The following is a 19,082-nucleotide window of genomic DNA, read 5'->3' as shown; positions in this document are numbered from 1 at the left end:
AGGGCCAGTGAATGATATGAACAGTGGTAAGTAAAGAAATAACTTGCATTTCTATAGCGCCTTTCACGACCTCGGGACGTCCCAAAGCGCTTTACAACCAATGAAGTACTTTTGGAGTGTAGTCACTGTTATAATTTAGGAAAGCTGAAGGCCAGAGTTTACTGTAGCAATACATCATTTCTATATTACTATTCAACTTCTGGATCAGGAGGCAAAAGATGTGAGCGAAAACAAGTGTTTATTTGTCACACTTAAATATACAAACACGAATGGCAAAAGAGCAGTAGGAAATACAGGGCCGAGAAACAAATCTGCAGTCGGGTTAAAAACAGCAGCACTGAACAAACACCTGATTATATTAATCTTGCATCCAGCATGTGCCCATCACACACCAGGTTTTACCCTTTAATAATGAATGCAAAAGCAAAGATCATTGACCGAGAGCTTGACATTGTCAAGCAATTGCAATTGCTTCGACTGACTGACTCGGGCACAGGTTAAGTTAGATGAACATTATAACTATGTTCCAAACCCCAGACTACTGATGGGCAATCCCACAGGAGATTTGCTAGCGAGAATAAAAGTGCCTTACCTTTTTAGCCTCGTCACCTACAGATATCAGACTGCCTTTACTCTCGCATCTGTCTTCACTTCAGATTCATAAAACCATTATCTGCACCTTACTTGGATTCAAATTGAATGGGCTTTGTTCCTTACCATGTGTTTCGTACCAGTGTGCGTACTGTTTCAAGAGGACAAAGAAGGTGTTCCCAGTGAAAAGTACACAGACAAATAAAGTCACACGTGATACGGATCAATAAATACACAGAGATACTTAAAAAAAAAAAGAAAGTAACGGAAGCAAGAATATTTTCCCGTGTGTAGTTGCCCGTCTGTCAAGAAGCTCGTAAAGATGAGAGACGCCCAGTATCGCAATGGAAACGGCATCGTGCATCTTTCAGCTCCTTTCTTTTCAAACGCCAGATAGGAGTGCACTCTGCCACACCAACGATCGGGTTTGAGATGACAAGTGTGCTTTGCAAGTTTGTTTTGTGTTCAGAACATCTCTCAGTTCCAGCTTCAGCAGGCCGGCTCTGGGAAGAGAGCGTGCGCAATGCCAGTAACTGCTCCGTACTGCACATGGGTCAGTCAGCAGTGGTCAGCAGCACAATCCCCAGGGCAGTTATCAGATAGGTCCTCCTCACCTGCAACAAGACAGAAGTGACACTTTCAAGACTGAGAGTAACAGATTTGTATTAGAGAGAGACAGACAGACAGAAAATAGAAGGCAACAAAAAGGACTTGCATTTATATCGCGCTTTTCACAACCTCAGGGCGACCCAAAGCGCTTTATAGCCAATGATGAACACTTGAAGTGTAGTCACTGTGTCACAGCACAGGAGGAGGCCATTCGGCCCGTCGAGCCCATGCCGGCTCTCTGCAAGAGCACCTCAGCTAGTCCCACTCCCCCGCCCTTTCCCCGTAGCCCTGCAAATTTTTTTTCCTTCAGGTACTTATCCAATTCCCTTTTGAATCTGCCTCCACCGCCCTTTCAGGCAGATCCTAACCACTCGCTGTGCAAAAAGGTTTTTCCTCGTGTCGCCTTTGGTTCTTCTGCCAATCACCTTAAATTTGTGTCCTCTGATTCACGACCCTTCCCCTAATAGGAACAGTTTCTTTCTATCTACTCTGTCCACACCCCTCATGATTTTGAACACCTTCATCAAAACTCCTCTGGTCCCAGGAGAACAACCCCAGCTTCTCCAGCCTATCCAGGGAACTGAACTCCCTTATTCCTGGAACCATTTTTGTAAATATTTTCTGCAGCCTCTCTGAGGCCTCCACATCCTTCCTAAAGTGCGGTGCTCAGAATTCGACACAATACTCCAGTTGAGGCCGAACCAGTGTTTTATACAGGTTCATCATAACTTCCTTGCTTTTTGTACTCTATGCCTCTGTTTATGAAACCCAGGATCTCGTAAGCTTTTTTAACCGCTTTCTCAACCTGCCCTACCACCTTCAACGATTTGTGCACATATACCTCCGGGTCGCACTGTTCATGCATCCCCTTTAGTTTATATTGCCTTTCCTCGTACTTCCTACCAAAATGTAGGAAACGCAGCAGTCAATTTGTGCACAGCAAGGTGCCACAAACAACAATGAGATAATGACCAGATAATCTGTTTTTTGTGATGTTAGTTGAGGGATAAATATTGGCCAGGACACCGGAGATAACTTCCCTGCTCTTCTTTGAAATAGTGCCATAGGATCTTTCACGTCCATTTGAATGGAGGCGTTCATCGACGCCGTCACCTAATCAGCCTTTGATTTGTCCAAGGTAGAGGAGCCCAGACCTCGAGCAGCAACTACGGCATACCTGCGTGAGAGGAAGTACGTGTAAATTGCTGCGTCAGACGGAAGGAGTGTTTGGGGTTCTAGTCCGCTGTGTGGGAGGAGGTAAATGGTCATGTGTTGCACCTCCTGCGTTTGCTCGGCAACTGGAAGTTACATTAAATGTACAGCACAGAAACAGGCCATTTGCCCAACTGCTCCGTGCCGGTGTTTATGCTCCACACGAGCCTCCTCCCACCCCTCTTCATCTCACCCTATCAGCATATCCTTCTATTCCTTTCTCCTTCATGTGTTTATCTAGCTTCCCCTTAAATCCATCTAGCTATTCGCCTCAACCACTCCCTGTGGCAGCAAGCTGAAGGAAGTTTCTCCTGAATTCCTTATTGGATTTATTAGTGCCCATCTTATATTTATGGCCCCAGATTTGGTCTGCCCCACAAGTGGAAACACTCTCACTGTGTCTCCCCTATCAACCCCTTTCATAGTCTTAGAGAGCTCTATCAGGTCACCCCTCAGCCTTCTTTTTTCTAGACAAAAAAGCCCCAGCTTGTTCAGTCTTAGTTAGAACCCCTCAGTTCTGGTATCAACATTGTAAATCTATTTTGCACCTTCTCCAGTACCTCTAGATCCTTTTTATAATATGGAGACCAGAACTGTGTACAGTGTGTTAAGTTTCTATACAAGTTTAACATAACCTCTCCGCTTTTTCAATTCTATCCCTTAGAAATGAACCCCCGTCTTTTGTTGGAAGAGTGAAGCTGGGTGTCATAGAGCGAACGGTGTCTCCGGTGGGGAGTGCAGGCGAGGAAACACTGTGCTTGGGGATAGAAATGGCAGACGACATACAGGCAAATATCGAGTCTAGTGGGGTGGAAGGTGAGGACCAGAGTACCCTGTGATGGCTGGGGGGGCGGGGGGGGGGGGGGGGGGTCGAGGGGGGGGGAAAGAGGGGCAGAAGCATTGGAAATGAGCAGATCCCCAGGTCAAAGGGGGCCTTTTAACAACCTACATCCTACAACCTGCCGAAAACTCTGCGAAACTCGAACTCTGGCCTCCTGTGTATCTTCCACTTCCTTCTCCCCGACCACTGGCTGCCATGCCTGCAACAGCCTAGGCCCGAGGCTCTACAAAACAACAGTGGCTACACTTCAGAAAGCAATTAGATGACTGCAAATTGTGTAGGGACAGTGGGGTTGTGTAAGATGCTATATAAATGCAAGTCCTTTCTTTTCTTGAAAGTAAATTTTTAATGTGTATTAGGAAGAACTCATCTCAAAGCATGATAACTGCTTTGGAGTATTTTCCAAATACTAACATCAATGTTCTCACTAAGCTGCATGTGGGCACACGCCAATCCTGGAGGCACGCCGTGGGCACACGCCAATCCTGGAGGCACGCCGTGGGCACACGCCAATCCTGGAGGCACGCCGTGGGCACACGCCAATCCTGAGGCATGCCGTGGGCACACGCCAATCCTGGAGGCACGCCGTGGGCACACGCCAATCCTGGAGGCACGCCGTGGGCACACGCCAATCCTGGAGGCACGCCGTGGGCACAAGCCAATCCTGGAGGCACGGTGTGGGCACACGCCAATCCTGGAGGCACGCCGTGGGCACACGCCAATCCTGGAGGCACGGTGTGGGCACACGCCAATCCTGGAGGCATGCCGTGGGCACACGCCAATCCTGGAGGCACGCCGTGGGCACACGCCAATCCTGGAGGCACGGTGTGGGCACACGCCAATCCTGGAGGCATGCCGTGGGCACACGCCAATCCTGGAGGCACGCCGTGGGCACAAGCCAATCCTGGAGGCACGCCGTGGGCACACGCCAATCCTGGAGGTACGGTGTGGGCACACGGCAATCCTGGAGGTACGGTGTGGGCACACGCCAATCCTGGAGGCATGCCGTGGGCACAAGCCAATCCCGGAGGCACGCCGTGGGCACAAGCCAATCCTGGAGGCACGCCGTGGGCACAAGCCAATCCTGGAGGCATGCCGTGGGCACACGCCAATCCTGGAGGCATGCCGTGGGCACACGCCAATCCTGGAGGTACGGTGTGGGCACACGTCAATCCTGGAGGTACGGTGTGGGCCCATGCCAATCCTGGAGGTACGGTATGGGCACACGTCAATCCTGGAGGTAGGGTGTGGGCACACGCCAATCCTGGAGGTACGGTGTGGGCACACGCCAATCCTGGAGGTACGGTGTGGGCACATGCCAATCCTGGAGGTACGGTGTGGGCACACGCCAATCCTGGAGGTACGGTATGGGCACACGCCAATCCTGGAGGTACGGTATGGGCACACGTCAATCCTGGAGGTACGGTGTGGTCCCATGCCAATCCTGGAGGTACGGTGTGGGCACACGCCAATCCTGGAGGTACGGTGTGGGCACACGCCAATCCTGGAGGCACCGCGCAGGCCGCTCACGAGTTCTGAAATACCGCGCATTGAAAAAACTGGCCGCGCACTACAACAAAATTTTAGCGGGTATGTGGACAAACGCACGAAGGATATTCAAAATGCAGTTGGATACTGAAACGCGAGAGCCTGGGGGCTGGGCCTTTAATGGGTCGAGGGACCGTTCTGTGACTGACTATTTTTTAACGTTCATAAAGCATCATTGATGGGAAATCAACTCAATATTAATCTTATGGGTCAAACTAAATTGCTCTTTCACATGGGAATAAAAGATAGGCACAGGACATTGCTACCTTGGTAGGACGTTGCACACCAAATACAGTACAAGTATTCCCTTCGGAGATAGTTGGTCAAAATCATGAGCTTCTCCTCAGTCTGCACACAAGAAAACATTGTTTCAATTAACAAGCTTAAAACAAAAACCTGATAACTGACTGCATTCCTGCACACCAGACGGGAACGGTAGCACAGTGGTTAAGTTACGGGACTAGTAATCTAGAAGCCTGGACTAATTATCCGGCGACGTGAGTTTAAATTAATTTCAACGCGAGTGGCATTTAAATTCAGTTAATTAAATCTGGAATAAGAAGCTAGTGTCAGTAATGGTGACCATGAAACTACCGGATTGTCGTAGAAACCCATCTGGTTTACTAATGTCCTTTAGGGAATGTAACTTGCCGTCCTTACCCGGTCTGGCCTATATGTGACTCCAGACCCACAGCAATGTGGTTGACTCTTAACTGCCCTCTGAAATGGCCCAGCGAGACACTCAGTTGTAACAAACCGCTACGAAAAACAATAATAAAACCGGACGGACCACCCGGCATCGACCTTGGCACCGGCTTCGGACAGCAGCACACCCAGCCCAGTCAGTCCTCCTCACCAACATCTGGGGACTTGTGCCAAAATTGGGAGAGCTGTCAAGCAACTGCCCGGCATAGTCATACTCAAAGAATCATAGCTTTCAGCCAATGTCCCAGACTCCTCCATCAGCATCCCTGGGTATGTCATGTCCCACCGGCAGAACAGACCCACCAGAGGTGGGGGCACAGTGGTATACATGCGGGAGGGAGTGGCCCTGGGAGTCCTCAACATTGACTCCATTAAGTCTCATGGCTTCAGGTCAAACATGGGCAAGGAAACCTCCTGCTGATTACCACCTGCTGCCCTCCCTCAGCTGGTGAATCAGTACTGCTCCATGTTGAACACCACTTGGACAAAGCACTGAGGGTAGCAAGGGCACAGAATGTACTCTGGGTGGGGGATTTCAGTGTCCATCACCAAGGGTGGCTCGGTAGCACCACGACTGACCGAGCTGGTCGCGTCCTGAAGGACATATCTGCCAGACTGGGCCTGCAGCAGGTGATGAGAGAACCATCACGAGGGAAAAACCTATTTGACCTCGTCCTCACCAATCTACCTCTCACAGATGCATCTGTCCATGACAGCATTGGTGGCAGTGACCACCACACAGTCACTGTGGAGACCAAGTCCCATCTTCACACTGAGACACCATCCATCGTGCTGTGTGGCACTACCACCGTGCTAAATGGGATAGATTCAAAGACAGATCTAGCAGCTCAAAACTGGGCATCCATGAGGTGCTGTGGGCCATCAGCAGCAGCAGAATTGTATTCCACCACAATCTGTAACCTCATGGCCCGGCATATCCCTCACTCTACCATTACCATCAAGCCAAGGGACCAATCCTGGTTCAATGAGGAGTGTAGAAGAGCATGCCAGGAGCAGCACCAGGCGTACCTAAAAATGAGGTACCAATCTGGGGAAGCTGTAACATAGGATTACATTCATGAATATCCCCATCCTCAATGATGGCAGAGCCCAGCATGCAAGTGCAAAAGACAAGGCTGAAGTGTTTGCAATCATCTTCAGCCAGAAGTGTTGAGTAGATGATCCATATCGGCCTCCTCCTTAGGTCCCCACCATCACAGAAGCCAGTCTTGAACTCATTATATTCCTGTGCTCCAGATATGATAACTCACTACACTCCTGTGCTCGATATAACTCACTACACTCCTGTGCTCGATATGATAACTCACTACACTCCTGTGCTCCAGATGTGATAACTCACTACACTCATGTGCTCGATATAACTCACTACACTCCTGTGCTCGATATGATAACTCACTACACTCCTGTGCTCCAGATGTGATAACTCACTACACTCATGTGCTCGATATAACTCACTACACTCCTGTGCTCGATATGATAACTCACTACACTCCTGTGCTCCAGATGTGATAACTCACTACACTCATGTGCTCGATATAACTCACTACACTCCTGTGCTCCAGATATGATAACTCACTACACTCCTGTGCTCGATATAACTCACTACACTCCTGTGCTCGATATGATAACTCACTACACTCCTGTGCTCCAGATGTGATAACTCACTACACTCATGTGCTGCAGATGTGATAAATGACTAGTCCTGTGCTGCAGATGTGATAACTCGCTGCACTCCTGTGCTCCAGATGTGATAACTGACTAGCCCTGTGCTCCAGATGTGATACCTCACTACAGTCCTGTGCTCCAGATGTGGTAACTCACTGAATTACTGCATTCCAGATATGATAACGCACTGCCTTTCCCTGCTCCTCATGTGATAACACTGCATTCCCAAGCATCACAGTGAGGTGAATGGTGTAATCTTGCAATTATGCCCCCAAGCTGCGCACTGCCGGCCGAGACTGCTGGAACAATCGAGGACAGAAAACGTGGGTAGTTTTCCCTTCCGCACACCGAAAGCACTGAGTATGACTGTCACACCCCTACCAGCCCGGGGTTTGAACTGGGAAACCTTCTCTGTACAGACAAACTTGCTGAGCTGTTGCGAGGGTCCTAATTATTAAGAGTTTTATGGCCCTATGAAGCAACAACCCATTTATCTGCATTCCAGGGCAGACCATGAACGCCTCTGAACTATTCAGCAGTTAAAATTAAACGTGCAAAGTTAACTGACCGGAAAATTCCTCAAAACAGGGCTAACTCTCAGCCGAAGACGTCGTGCCGGCAGCCCCCACGTGTGCGTTGGAGAGCGCGCGCGCACACGCACTACGTTACAAACAGTGGCACTCGGCCAGAATGCTGCTTGTTGCCTCTTGGGCTGCCGTCGTTGGACTGATGCCGCCCGTCTCCTGCATGAAAGGTCTGAAGCTCCGCAGCTCGAAGGCTGCTGCTGCTTCACACAGGTAGGAAAATTCAATGTATCTATTTGCTTTATTTATAATTTTTTATTCAGGATGGCTCTTTATTTGTATAAGTGAGACTGTTGAATGCTTGTAAAATGTAATTACTTCCCTCCACCACCTCCCCCTGCACCCCCCCCGCTCTCGTTCCCTACGCCTGATTTAAGTGTAGGCAAGGTTTTTCTGAGCGTACAAAAATCTACACTTACTCCACTCTAAGTTAGTTTGGAGTAAGTTTTCGCTGCCTAAACTTGCAAAACAGGCGTAAGTGGCCGGTCACGCCCCCTTTTGAAAAAAGAATCTGTTCTACAATGAAACTGTTCGAACTGACTAGAACTGGAGCAAACTAAATGCCGAGAATTGCAATTTCTAAGATACTCCATTCTAAACTAGTTGCTCCAAAAAAATAGGAGCAACTCAGGCCGAAACTTGACCCCTTAGCACTGCCCTTGCAATTATTACACACGATCTACAAATACAGCTTACATCACAGACTGATAAAGGTAAAGTAAGAACTGTCGTACTGTGTGAAACGATTCATTTGGATCTTCTTCCTCCTCCTCTTCATCATCGACATCAGAAGTGGGTAACCAATACCAATTCTCCTGTGGGACATCGATACTCTGTGCACGGCAGTAATTGACATTTAGAAAGGCATTTAATAGCTGAACAAGTTTAAGTTCTCATAATCACACATCTATATCGTGAAGCCACTGTAAAGTTTGGTTGCACAGTGATTGTGGGAGGAGCACGGTGATATATTCATTTTCCTTGACATGGCTTAGCTTGCACTGGAGGCAGAGGGGCTAAGAGCTCAGGGAACTTGTTACATCTTGGTCTCTGAGGGCCAGTTGGGTCTGGGAGCCTGGGTGGGGATGGGGGGGGGGGGGGGGGGGGGGCGGGCGGAATTGACGGGAGAGGATTTGTTTATCATGTCGGTTGGGGTATTCATTCCCAGCATTCACGGCAACAGTGAACGTCCTCTATCAAATAGACAGCCTTGCCTCCAGAGATGCAGTTTGTTTTCCCTGGCGTGCCGTCAGTCGGACTGTGACAAGAGAAACTCGAGTACAGTAAAGGGGATACAGCGAGGGAAAAAAAGAGAAAGGAGGGAAAAATACAGAAACAGATAGCAGATAGAGACAAGGCTATGGGAAAAGGAAGTATGTAGGGTTAGTATTGGATTGCTCTTGCAAAGAGTCAGCTCAGACACAATGGTGCTGCAAACTGTGGTTCTATGGGTGGGTTGCTGTACAAAAAGAAAGACTTGCACTTGTAGAGTGATTATTTGCACGAGCTTTTTGTGTGTTCTGCGCTTGCGTGCTTCGGACTTGTCCCCTTTTGGGGCATGGGCCCTCGATTCGGTCGAGCATGTGCAGTGCGACGTATAAGGAAGATGGAAGTGAGGTCCAACCACTTGGTTGTGATTATCCACACGATCATTTTCGCGGCCTTCTGTGGGAGAGGAAACATCGGAGGTGGGACAGAGAGGGAGAGACTGGCGAGAGGGAGACTGACTGACTGGGGAGAGGGAGGGAGGGAGGGAGGGAGGGAGGGAGACTGACTGGGGAGAGGGAGGGAGGAAGGGAGACTGACTGACTGGGAGGGAGGGAGACTGGGAGGGGGGGGGGGGAGGGGGGGGGGGGGAAGGGGGTGGGGGAGAGGGGGTGGGGTAGGTGGGGGAGAGGGGGTGGGGTAGGGGGGGAGAGAGGGAGGGGAGGAGAGGGAGGGAGGGAGAGAGGGAGGGAGAGAGGGAGGGAGAGAGGGAGGGAGAGAGGGAGGGAGAGAGGGAGAGGGGGGGAGAGAGGGGGAGAGAGGGGGGGAGAGAGGGAGGGGAGGAGAGGGAGGGGAGGAGAGGGGGGAGAGGGAGGGGGGGGAAGAGGGAGGGAGGGAGGGGGGAAGAGGGAGGGAGGGAGGGGGGGAAGAGGGAGGGATGGAGGGGGGGAAGAGGGAGGGGGGAAGAGGGAGGGAGGGAGGGGGGAAGAGGGAGGGAGGGAGGGGGGAAGAGGGAGGGAGGGAGGGGGGAAGAGGGAGGGAGGGAGGGGGGAAGAGGGAGGGAGGGAGGGGGGAAGAGGGAGGGAGGGGTAAGAGGGAGGGAGGGGGAGAGGGAGGCAGGGGGGAGAGAGGGAGGGAGGGAGGGGAGAGAGGGAGGGAGGGGGAGAGAGGGAGGGAGGGGGGGAGAGGGAGGGAGGGGGGGAGAGGGAGGGAGGGGGGGAGAGGGAGGGAGGGGGGGGAGGGAGGGAGGGGGGGGGGAGGGAGGGAGGGGTGGAGAGGGAGGGAGGGGGGAGAGAGGGAGGAATGGAAGGGGGGGTGGGAGGGAGGGAGGGGGAGAGAGAGGGAGGGAGAGGGAGGGGGAGAGGGAGGTGGGAGAGGGAGGGGGAGAGGGAGGGAAAGAGGAAGGGAGAGGAAGAGGGAGGGGGGAAGAGGGAGGGGGAGGGGAGAGGGAGGGGGGGGAGGGAGAGGGAGGGGGGGAGAGGGAGGGAGGGGGGGGAAGAGGGATGGAGGGGGGTGGAAGAGGGATGGGGGGGGGGAAGAAGGAGGGAGGGAGGGGGGGAAGAAGGAGGGAGGGAGGGGGGGGAAGAGGGAGGGAGGGAGGGGGGGGAAGAGGGAGGGAGGGAGGGGGGGGAAGAGGGAGGGAGGGAGGGAGGGAGGGGAAGAGGGAAGAGGGAGGGAGGGAGGGAGGGGGGGGGGAAGAGGGAGGAAGGGGGAGAGGGAGGGAGGAGGAGGGAGGGGGGGAGGGGGGAGGGGGGGAGGGGAGGGGAGGGAGGGAGGGAGGGTCGGTGGGTGGGTGGGAGAGGGAGGGAGGGAGAGGGAGGGAGGGAGGGAGGGAGGGGGGGGGAAGAGGGAGGAAGGGGGAGAGGGAGGGAGGAGGAGGGAGGGGGGGGAGGGGAGGGAGGGGGGGAGGGGAGGGAGGGAGGGAGGGTCGGTGGGTGGGTGGGAGAGGGAGGGAGGGAGAGGGAGGGAGGGAGAGGGAGGGGGGAAATGGAGGGAGGGAGGGAGAGGGGAAGGGAGGGAGGGAGGGGGGGAAGGGAGGGAGGGAGGGGGGGAAAGGGAGGGAGGGAGGGGGGGAAAGGGAGGGAGGGAGGGGGGGAAAGGGAGGGAGGGAGGGGGGGAAAGGGAGGGAGGGAGGGGGGGAAAGGGAGGGAGGGAGGGGGGGAAAGGGAGGGAGGGAGGGAGGGGGGGAAAGGGAGGGAGGGAGGGGAGAGGGAGGGGGAAGGAGGGGGGGAGGGGTGGGAAGGGAGGGAGAGGAGGGAATGGGGGAAAGGGAGGGAGTGGGGGGAAAGGGAGGGAGTGGGGGGAAAGGGAGGGAGTGGGGGGAAAGGGAGGGAGTGGGGGGAAAGGGAGGGAGTGGGGGGAAAGGGAGGGAGTGGGGAGAGGGGAGGGAGTGGGGGGAGGGGAGGGAGTGGGGGGAGGGGAGGGAGTGGGGGGAGGGGAAGGAAGGGGGGAGAGAGGGGGCAGAAGGAAGGGGGGCAGAGGGAGGGGGGAGAGGGAGGGGCAGAGAGGGGGAGGGGCAGAGAGGGGGAGGGGGGCGAGGGGGAGGGGGGAGAAGGGAGGGGCGAAGAGGGAAGGGGGGAGAGGGAAGGGGGGGCAGAGGGAGGAAGGAGAGGGAGGGGGGCAGAGGGAGGAAGGAGAGGGAGGAAGGAGAGGGAGGGGGGAGAGGGAGGAGGGAGAGGGAGGGGGGAGAGGGAGGGAGGGAGGGAGAGAAGGAGGGGGGGGGGGGTTGCAGGAACCTGGGCTGGTAAGGGGGGCGGAACCTGGGATGGGGTTCAGGAACTTAGGCGGGGAGGAGGGGAGCACAGCAAAGTCCCACAAACAGCATGTGATAATGACCAGATCATCTGTTTCAATTATTTGATTGAGGGATAAATATTGGCCAGGACACCCGGGGAGAACTCCCCTGCTCTTCATCAAAATAGTGCCTTGGGATCTTTTACGTCGGAGACGGCAGATGAGGCCTCGGTTTAACGTCTCACCCGAAAGATGGATCATTAAAAATAAAAGCAAGTTTTTCAAAATTAATCTGGAACCGTGTTGGACAGTTTCAAGTGAGATAAATCACCAGACTAAGATGTCATTAGATGCCTTCCCTACTCAGCCCATTCAAAATACAGCATTGAAAAACCGACTGCATGGGATCGCTGGAGCGCTGCACTGCCACGTGGCTTAAAGGATACTTTGATTATGGGGTTGGAGGAGATTATAGAGACAGAGAGGGGCGAGGCCATGGAGGGATTTGAAAATAAGAACGAGAACTTTAAACTTGAGCCACTGCTCAACTGGGAGCCAATGTAGGTCAGCGAGCACAGGGGTGATGGGTGAACAGGACTTGGTGCGAGTTAGAATACGGACATCAGAGTTTTGGATGAGCTTAAGTTTATGAATGGCGGATGATGAGAGGCCAGCCAGGAGCCGGTTGGAATAGCCATTGCATGGATGAGGGTTTCAGCAGCAGATGAGCTGAGGCAGGGGTGGAGTCAGGCGATGTTACAGAGGTAGAAGTAGGCGGTACAAAAAGCAAGCAAAAAAGCTCAACGGAGGTAGTTTACAAAGGGGAGGATGTTGTACAGAGCTTTGGTCAGAACTCATCTGGATACTGCGTTCAGATCTAGACAATACACCGCAGGAAGGATATATTGTCCTTGAGGGAGTACAGTGCAGGTTCACCAGAATGATACTGTGGCTCTGGGGGCTAGATTATGAGGACAGGTTGCATAGACTTGGCCCGTATTCCCTTGAGTAGAGAGGATTGAGGGAGGATCTGATTGAGGTGTTTACAACGTTAAAAAAGGATTTGATGTGGTAGATAACCATTTCCTCTGGTGGGGAAATGGAGGATGAGGAAACAATCTTAAAATTAGAGCAAAGCCATTTAGTAGGGATATCAAAAAGCACTTTTTCACATCAAGGGTAGTGGAAATCAGGAACCCTCTTCCTAAAAGGTTGTAGATGCTGGGGCTCAATTGGAGCTTTCAAGACTGAGATCGATAGATTTTTGTTGGGTAAGGCTATCAAGGGATATGGAGCAAAGACAGATAAATGGAGTTAAGGTACAGGATCAGCCATGATCAAATTGAATGGCTGAGCATGCTCGAGGGGCTGTTCTTATGTTCCAATCATGCAGAAAGTTAGAATTGAGTTACCTTCTGTGCATCTAGCTGCTGACAAGCCACCTGGCTCTTCCTCAGATCTCCTTCCATCTCAAGTTGTGCCTTTTTTTGTCTGACATGTAGCCTGGAAGGTCAGAAAGAAAAAGAGCCAAATTGAAACCACCAGATGATTTTTATAAGCACAGCCGAGATTGAACAATACAAAATTGAGTAACAACTTGCATTTATATAACGCCTTTCATGTAAATAAACATCCCCAGATGCTTCACAAGAGCGTTATCAAACAGAATTTGCCACTGAGCCACACAGAGATAATAGGACAGGTGATAATAGGTCAAAGAAGTAGGTTTTAAGGATTATCTTAAAGGGGGAAAAAAGAGGTAGCGAGGCGGAGAGGTTTAGGGAGGGAATTCCAGAGTTTGGGACCTAAGCAGCTGAAAGCATGGCCGCCAATGGTGGGGGAATGAAAATTGGGGATTCACAAGAGGCAGAATTGGAGGAGGTTATAGAGATAGAAACATAGAAAATAGGTGCAGGAGTAGGCCATTCGGTCCTTCAAGCCTGCACCGCCATTCAATGAGTTCATGGCTGAACATGCAACTTCAGTACCCCATTCCTGCTTTCTCGCCATATCCCTTGATGCCCCGAGTAGTAAGGACTACATCTAACTCCTTTTTGAATATATTTAGTGAATTGGCCTCAACAACTTTCTGTGGTAGAGAATTCCACAGGTTCACCACTCTCTGGGTGAAGAAGTTTCTTCTCATCTCGGTCCTAAATGGCTTACCCCTTATCCTTGGACTGTGACCCCTGGTTCTGGATTTCCCCAACATTGGGAACATTCTTCCTGCATCTAACCTGTCTAAATCCGTCAGAATTTTAAAAGTTTCTATGAGATGCCCTCTCATTCTTCTGAACTCCAGTGAATACAAGCCCAGTTGCTCCAGTCTTTCTTGATATGTCAGTCCGGCCATCCCAGGAATCAGTCTGGTGAACCTTCGCTGCACTCCCTCAATAGCAAGAATGTCCTTCCTCAAGGAGACCAAAGCTGTACACAATACTCCAGGTGTGGCCTCACCAAGGCCCTGTACAACTGTAGTAACACCTCCCTAGCCCTGTACTCAAATCCCCTCGCTATGAAGGCCAACATGCCATTTGCTTTCTTAACCGCCTGCTGTACCTGCATGCCAACCTTCAATGACTGATGTACCATGACACCCAGGTCTCGTTGCACCTCCCCTTTTCCTAATCTGTCACCATTCAGATAATAGGCTGTCTCTGTTTTTACCACCAAAGTGGATAACCTCACATTTATCCACATTATACTTCATCTGCCATGCATTTGCCCACTCACCTAACCTATCCAAGTCACTCTGCAGCCTCATAGCATCCTCCTCGCAGCTCACACTGCCACCCAACTTAGTGTCATCCGCAAATTTGGAGATACTACATTTAATCCCCCTGTCTAAATCATTAATGTACAATGTAAACAGCTGGGGCCCCAGCACAGAACCTTGCGGTACCCCACTAGTCACTGCCTGCCATTCTGAAAAGTACCCATTTACTCTTACTCTTTGCTTCCTGTCTGACAACCAGTTCTCAATCCACGTCAGCACACTACCCTCAATCCCATGTGCTTTAACTTTGCACATTAATCTCTTGTGTGGGACCTTGTCGAAAGCCTTCTGAAAGTCCAAATACACCACATCAACTGGTTCTCCCTTGTCCACTCTACTGGAAACATCCTCAAAAAATTCCAGAAGATTTGTCAAGCATGATTTCCCTTTCACAAATCCATGCTGACTTGGACCTATCATGTCACCTCTTTCCAAATGCGCTGCTATGACATCCTTAATAATTGATTCCATCATTTTACCCACTACCGATGTCAGGCTGACCGGTCTATAATTCCGTGTTTTCTCTCTCCCTCCTTTTTTAAGAAGTGGGGTTACATTGGCTACCCTCCACTCCATAGGAATTGATCCAGAGTCTATGGAATGTTGGAAAATGACTGTCAATGCATCCACTATTTCCAAGGCCACCTCCTTAAGTACTCTGGGATGCAGTCCATCAGGTTCTGGGGATTTATCGGCCTTCAATCCCATCAATTTCCCCAACACAATTTTCTGACTAATAAGGATTTTAGATCTTGGAGGGTTGTAGGGCTGGAGGAGGTTACAAAGATAGGGAGGGGCGAGGCCATGAAAGGATTTGAAAACAAGGACGAGAATTTTAAAATCGAAGCGTTGCTGGACCGGAAGCCAATGTAGGTCAGTGAGTACAGGAGTGAAAGACGAACGGGACTTGGTGCGAGTTAGGACACGGGCAGCAGAGTTTTGGATGCGCTCAAGTTCACAGGGTGCAAGGTGGGAAGCCGGCCAGGGGAGGAAAGTAATAGTCGAGTCTGGAGGTAAAATTGGCATTGATGAAGGTTTCAGCAGCAGATGAGCTGAGGCAAGGGTGGAGACGGGCGATGTTACGGAGGCAGAAGTAGGCGGTCTCGGTAATGGAGCGGATGTGGGGCTGGAAGCTCATCCCAGGGTCAAATAGAACACCAAGGTAGCGAGCGGCCAGGGAGATGGATAGAGGGGGTGGCTGAACAGTCCAATACGCGAGCCACAGACTCTGTCACAGGTGGGACAGATAGTTGTTCAGGGAAAGGGTGGGTGGGACAGGTTTGCCGCATGCTCTTTCCTCTGCCTGCGCTTGCTTTCTGCATGCTCTCGCCAATGAGACTCGAGGTGCTCAGCGCCCTCTCGGATGCACTTCCTCCACTTAGGGCAGTCTTTGGCCAGGGACTCCCAGGTGTCAGTGGGAGTGCTGCTCTGTTGGAGGCGCCATCTTTTGGATGAGACATTAAACCCAGGGCCCCATCTGCCTGGCATGATTCAAAGATCCGGGGAGTTCTCGCAGTAACCTGACCAGTATCTTTCCTTCAACCAATACCACCAGAACTGGCCATTCAATACATTGGCGCTTTCGGATGCCTAGAAATTTACAGCACGGAAGGAGGCCATTTTGGCCCATTGTGTCCGTGCCGGCCGACCAAGAGCTATCCAGCCTAATCCCACTTTCCAGCTCTTGGTCCGTAACCCTGCAGGTTACAGCACTTCAGGTGCACATCCAAGTACTTTTTAAATGTGGTGAGGGTTTCTGCCTCTACTACCCTTTCAGGCAGTGAGTTCCAGACCCCCACCACCCTCTGGCTGAAGAAATTTCCCCTTAAATCCCCTCCAAACCATTTACCGATTACTTTAAATCTATGCCCCCTGGTTGTTGAACCCTCTGCTAAGGGAAATAGGTCTATCCTATCCACTCTATCAAGGCCCCTCATAATTTTATACACCTCAATAAGTTCTCCCCTCTGTTATGTTCACAATAAAGTGGTGTAACTGAGTACTGTAAACGTGAGTAAGTGTGACCTTAGTTCCTTTATTCTACTCCAGACTGCATGGGAGGCCTGCTTATATACAGTGCTCCCAAGGGATGCTGGGATCCCTTGGGACTCCCAACAGATACGCCCTCAGGTGGCAGTACAATAGGGTTGCATACATAACATCCTCAGCCTCCTCTGTTCCAAAGAAAACAACCCAACCTATCCAATCTTTCCTCATAGCTAAAATTCTCCAGTCTAGGCACAATCCTCGTAAACCTCCTCTGTACCCTCTCGAGTGCAATCACACCTTTCCTGTAATGTGGTGACCAGAACTGCACGCAGTAATCTAGCTGTGGCCTAACTAGTGTTTTATACAGTTCAAGCATAACCCCCCTGCTCTTGTATTCTATGCCTCAGCTAATAAAGGCAAATATTCCGTATGCTTTCTTAACCATTTATCTACCTGGCCTGCTACCTTCAGGGATCTGTGGACCTGCACTCCAAGGTCCCTTTGTTCCTCTACACTTCTGTGTGTCCTATCATTTAATGTGTATTCCCTTTCCTTGTTAGCCCTCCCCAAATGTATTACCTACACTTCTCCAGATTGAATTCCATTTGTCACTGTTCTGCCCACCTGACCAGTACATTGATATCTTCCTGCAGTCCACAGCTTTCTTCTTCATTATCAACCACACAGCCTATTTTAGTGTAATTTGCCAACTTCTTAACCATACCCCTTACATTCAAGTCTAAATCATTGATATATACCACAAAAAGCAAGGGACCCAGTACTGAGCCCTGCGGAACCCCACTGGAAACATCCTTCCAGTCAAAAAACACCCATCAACCATTACCCTTTGCTTCCTGCCTCTTGAGCCAATTTTGGATCCAACTTATCACTTTGCCCTGGATCCCATGGGCTTTTACTTTCATTGCCATTCTGCCATGTGGGACCTTATCAAAAACCTTTCTAAAATCCATATACACTATATCAAACGCACTACCCACATCGACTCTCCTGGTTACCTCCTCAAAACATTAATTCAATTTAGTCAGACACGACCTTCCCTTAACAAATCCATGCTGACTGTCATTGATACACCAGTGTCTTTCTAAATGAAGAATTATCCTGTCCCTCAGAATTTTCTCCAATAATTTCCCCACCACCGAGGTTAGGCTGACTGGCCTGTAATTACTCGGTCTATCCCTTTCTCCCTTTTTAAACAAATTTACCATATTAGCAGCCCTCCAGCACCACGCCTGTAGCCAGAAAGGATTGGAAAATGATGGTCAGAGCCTCTGCTATTTCCTCTTTTGCTTTTCTCAACAGCCTGGGATACATTTCATCCTGTTCTTAGGATTTATTCACTTTCAAAGCTGCTAAACCCCATAATACTTCCTCTCACTACTTTTAACTAATATTTCACACGCACCCTCCTTGATTGCAATGTCTGCATCGTCCTTCCCTTTTGCGAAAACAGGCACAAAGTTTTCATCAAGAACCATAACCACGTCTTCCGTCTCCACACACACATTACCTTTATGGTCTTGAATAGGTCCTACTCTTTCTTTAGTTATCCTCTTGCTCTTAATGTATTTATAAAACATCTTTGGGTTTTCCTTGATCTTACTTGCCAAAATGTTTTCATGCTCTCTCTTTGCTTTCCTAATTTCCTTTTTAATTTCACCCCTGCACTTTCTATACTCTTCTAGGGTTTTTGCAGTATTGAGCCCTCGGTATCTGTCATAAGCCTCCCCGTTTTTCTTTATCCTTCCCTGTATGTCCCTTGACATCCAGGGGGCTCTACATTTGTTGGTCCCATCCTTTTACTTTAAGGGCACATACTCGCTCTTTTGTATGGAAACTGGAGAAACTGGGGCTGTTCTCTTTAGAGTAGAGAAAGGATAATATGCAGGTACAGCAAGTGATCAGGAAGGCCAATGGTATCTTGGCCTTTATTGCAAAGGGGATGGAGTTTAAAAGCAGGGAAGTCTTGCTACAGCTATACAGGGTACTGGTGAGGCCACACCTGGACAGTTTTGGTTTCCATATTTACGAAAGGATATACTTGCTTTGGAGGCAGTTCAGAGAAGGTTCACTAGGTTGATTCCGGGGATGAGGGGGTTGACTTATGAGTAAAGGTTGAGTAGGCCTCTATTCATTGGAATTCAGAAGAATGAGAGGTGATCTTATCGAAACATAAGATTATGAGGGGGCTTGACAAGGTGGATGCAGAGAGGATGTTTCCACTGATAGGGGAGACTAGAACTAGAGGGCATGACCTTAGAATAAGGTGCCGCCCATTTAAAACAGAGATGAGGAGAAATTTCTTCTCTCAGAGGGTTGTAAATCTGTGGAATTCGCTGCTTCAGAGAGCTGTGAAAGCTGGGACATTGAATATATTTAAGACAGAAATAGATAGTTTCTTAAACAATAAGGGAATAAGGGGTTATGGGGAGTGGGCGGGGAAGTGGAGCTGAGTCCATGATCAGATCAGCCATGATCTGATTGAATGGCGGAGCAGGCTCGAGGGGCCGTATGGCCTACTCCTGTTCCTATTTCTTATGTTCTTATTTGAAGAGAGGTGTTCAAAATCATGAATTGTTTTGAT

The 19,082-nt window shown here is 50.5% G+C and overlaps 1 protein-coding gene across 1 annotated transcript in view; it reads right to left on the bottom strand.

Moving 5' to 3' along the window:
* Positions 1-221: 221 nt before the first annotated feature.
* gpatch11 (G patch domain containing 11) overlaps positions 222-19,082 on the bottom strand; it is a 28,906-nt gene continuing 10,045 nt past the window's right edge. Inside the window, exons 4-7 of the mRNA XM_070884844.1 lie at positions 13,128-13,218; positions 8,511-8,609; positions 5,068-5,149; positions 222-1,205 (exon numbers count right to left, since the gene is read on the bottom strand). Coding sequence (XP_070740945.1) covers positions 1,150-1,205; positions 5,068-5,149; positions 8,511-8,609; positions 13,128-13,218 — 328 coding nt within the window. The 3' untranslated portion in view covers positions 222-1,149. The remainder of the gene's footprint in view (positions 1,206-5,067; positions 5,150-8,510; positions 8,610-13,127; positions 13,219-19,082) is intronic.

The sequence above is a fragment of the Pristiophorus japonicus genome, chromosome 7 (assembly GCF_044704955.1).
Source record: "Pristiophorus japonicus isolate sPriJap1 chromosome 7, sPriJap1.hap1, whole genome shotgun sequence".
NCBI lineage: Eukaryota > Metazoa > Chordata > Chondrichthyes > Pristiophoridae > Pristiophorus > Pristiophorus japonicus.
The sequence above is the reverse complement of the archived record's forward strand: the minus strand, read 5'-3'. Positions and strand labels throughout refer to the sequence as shown.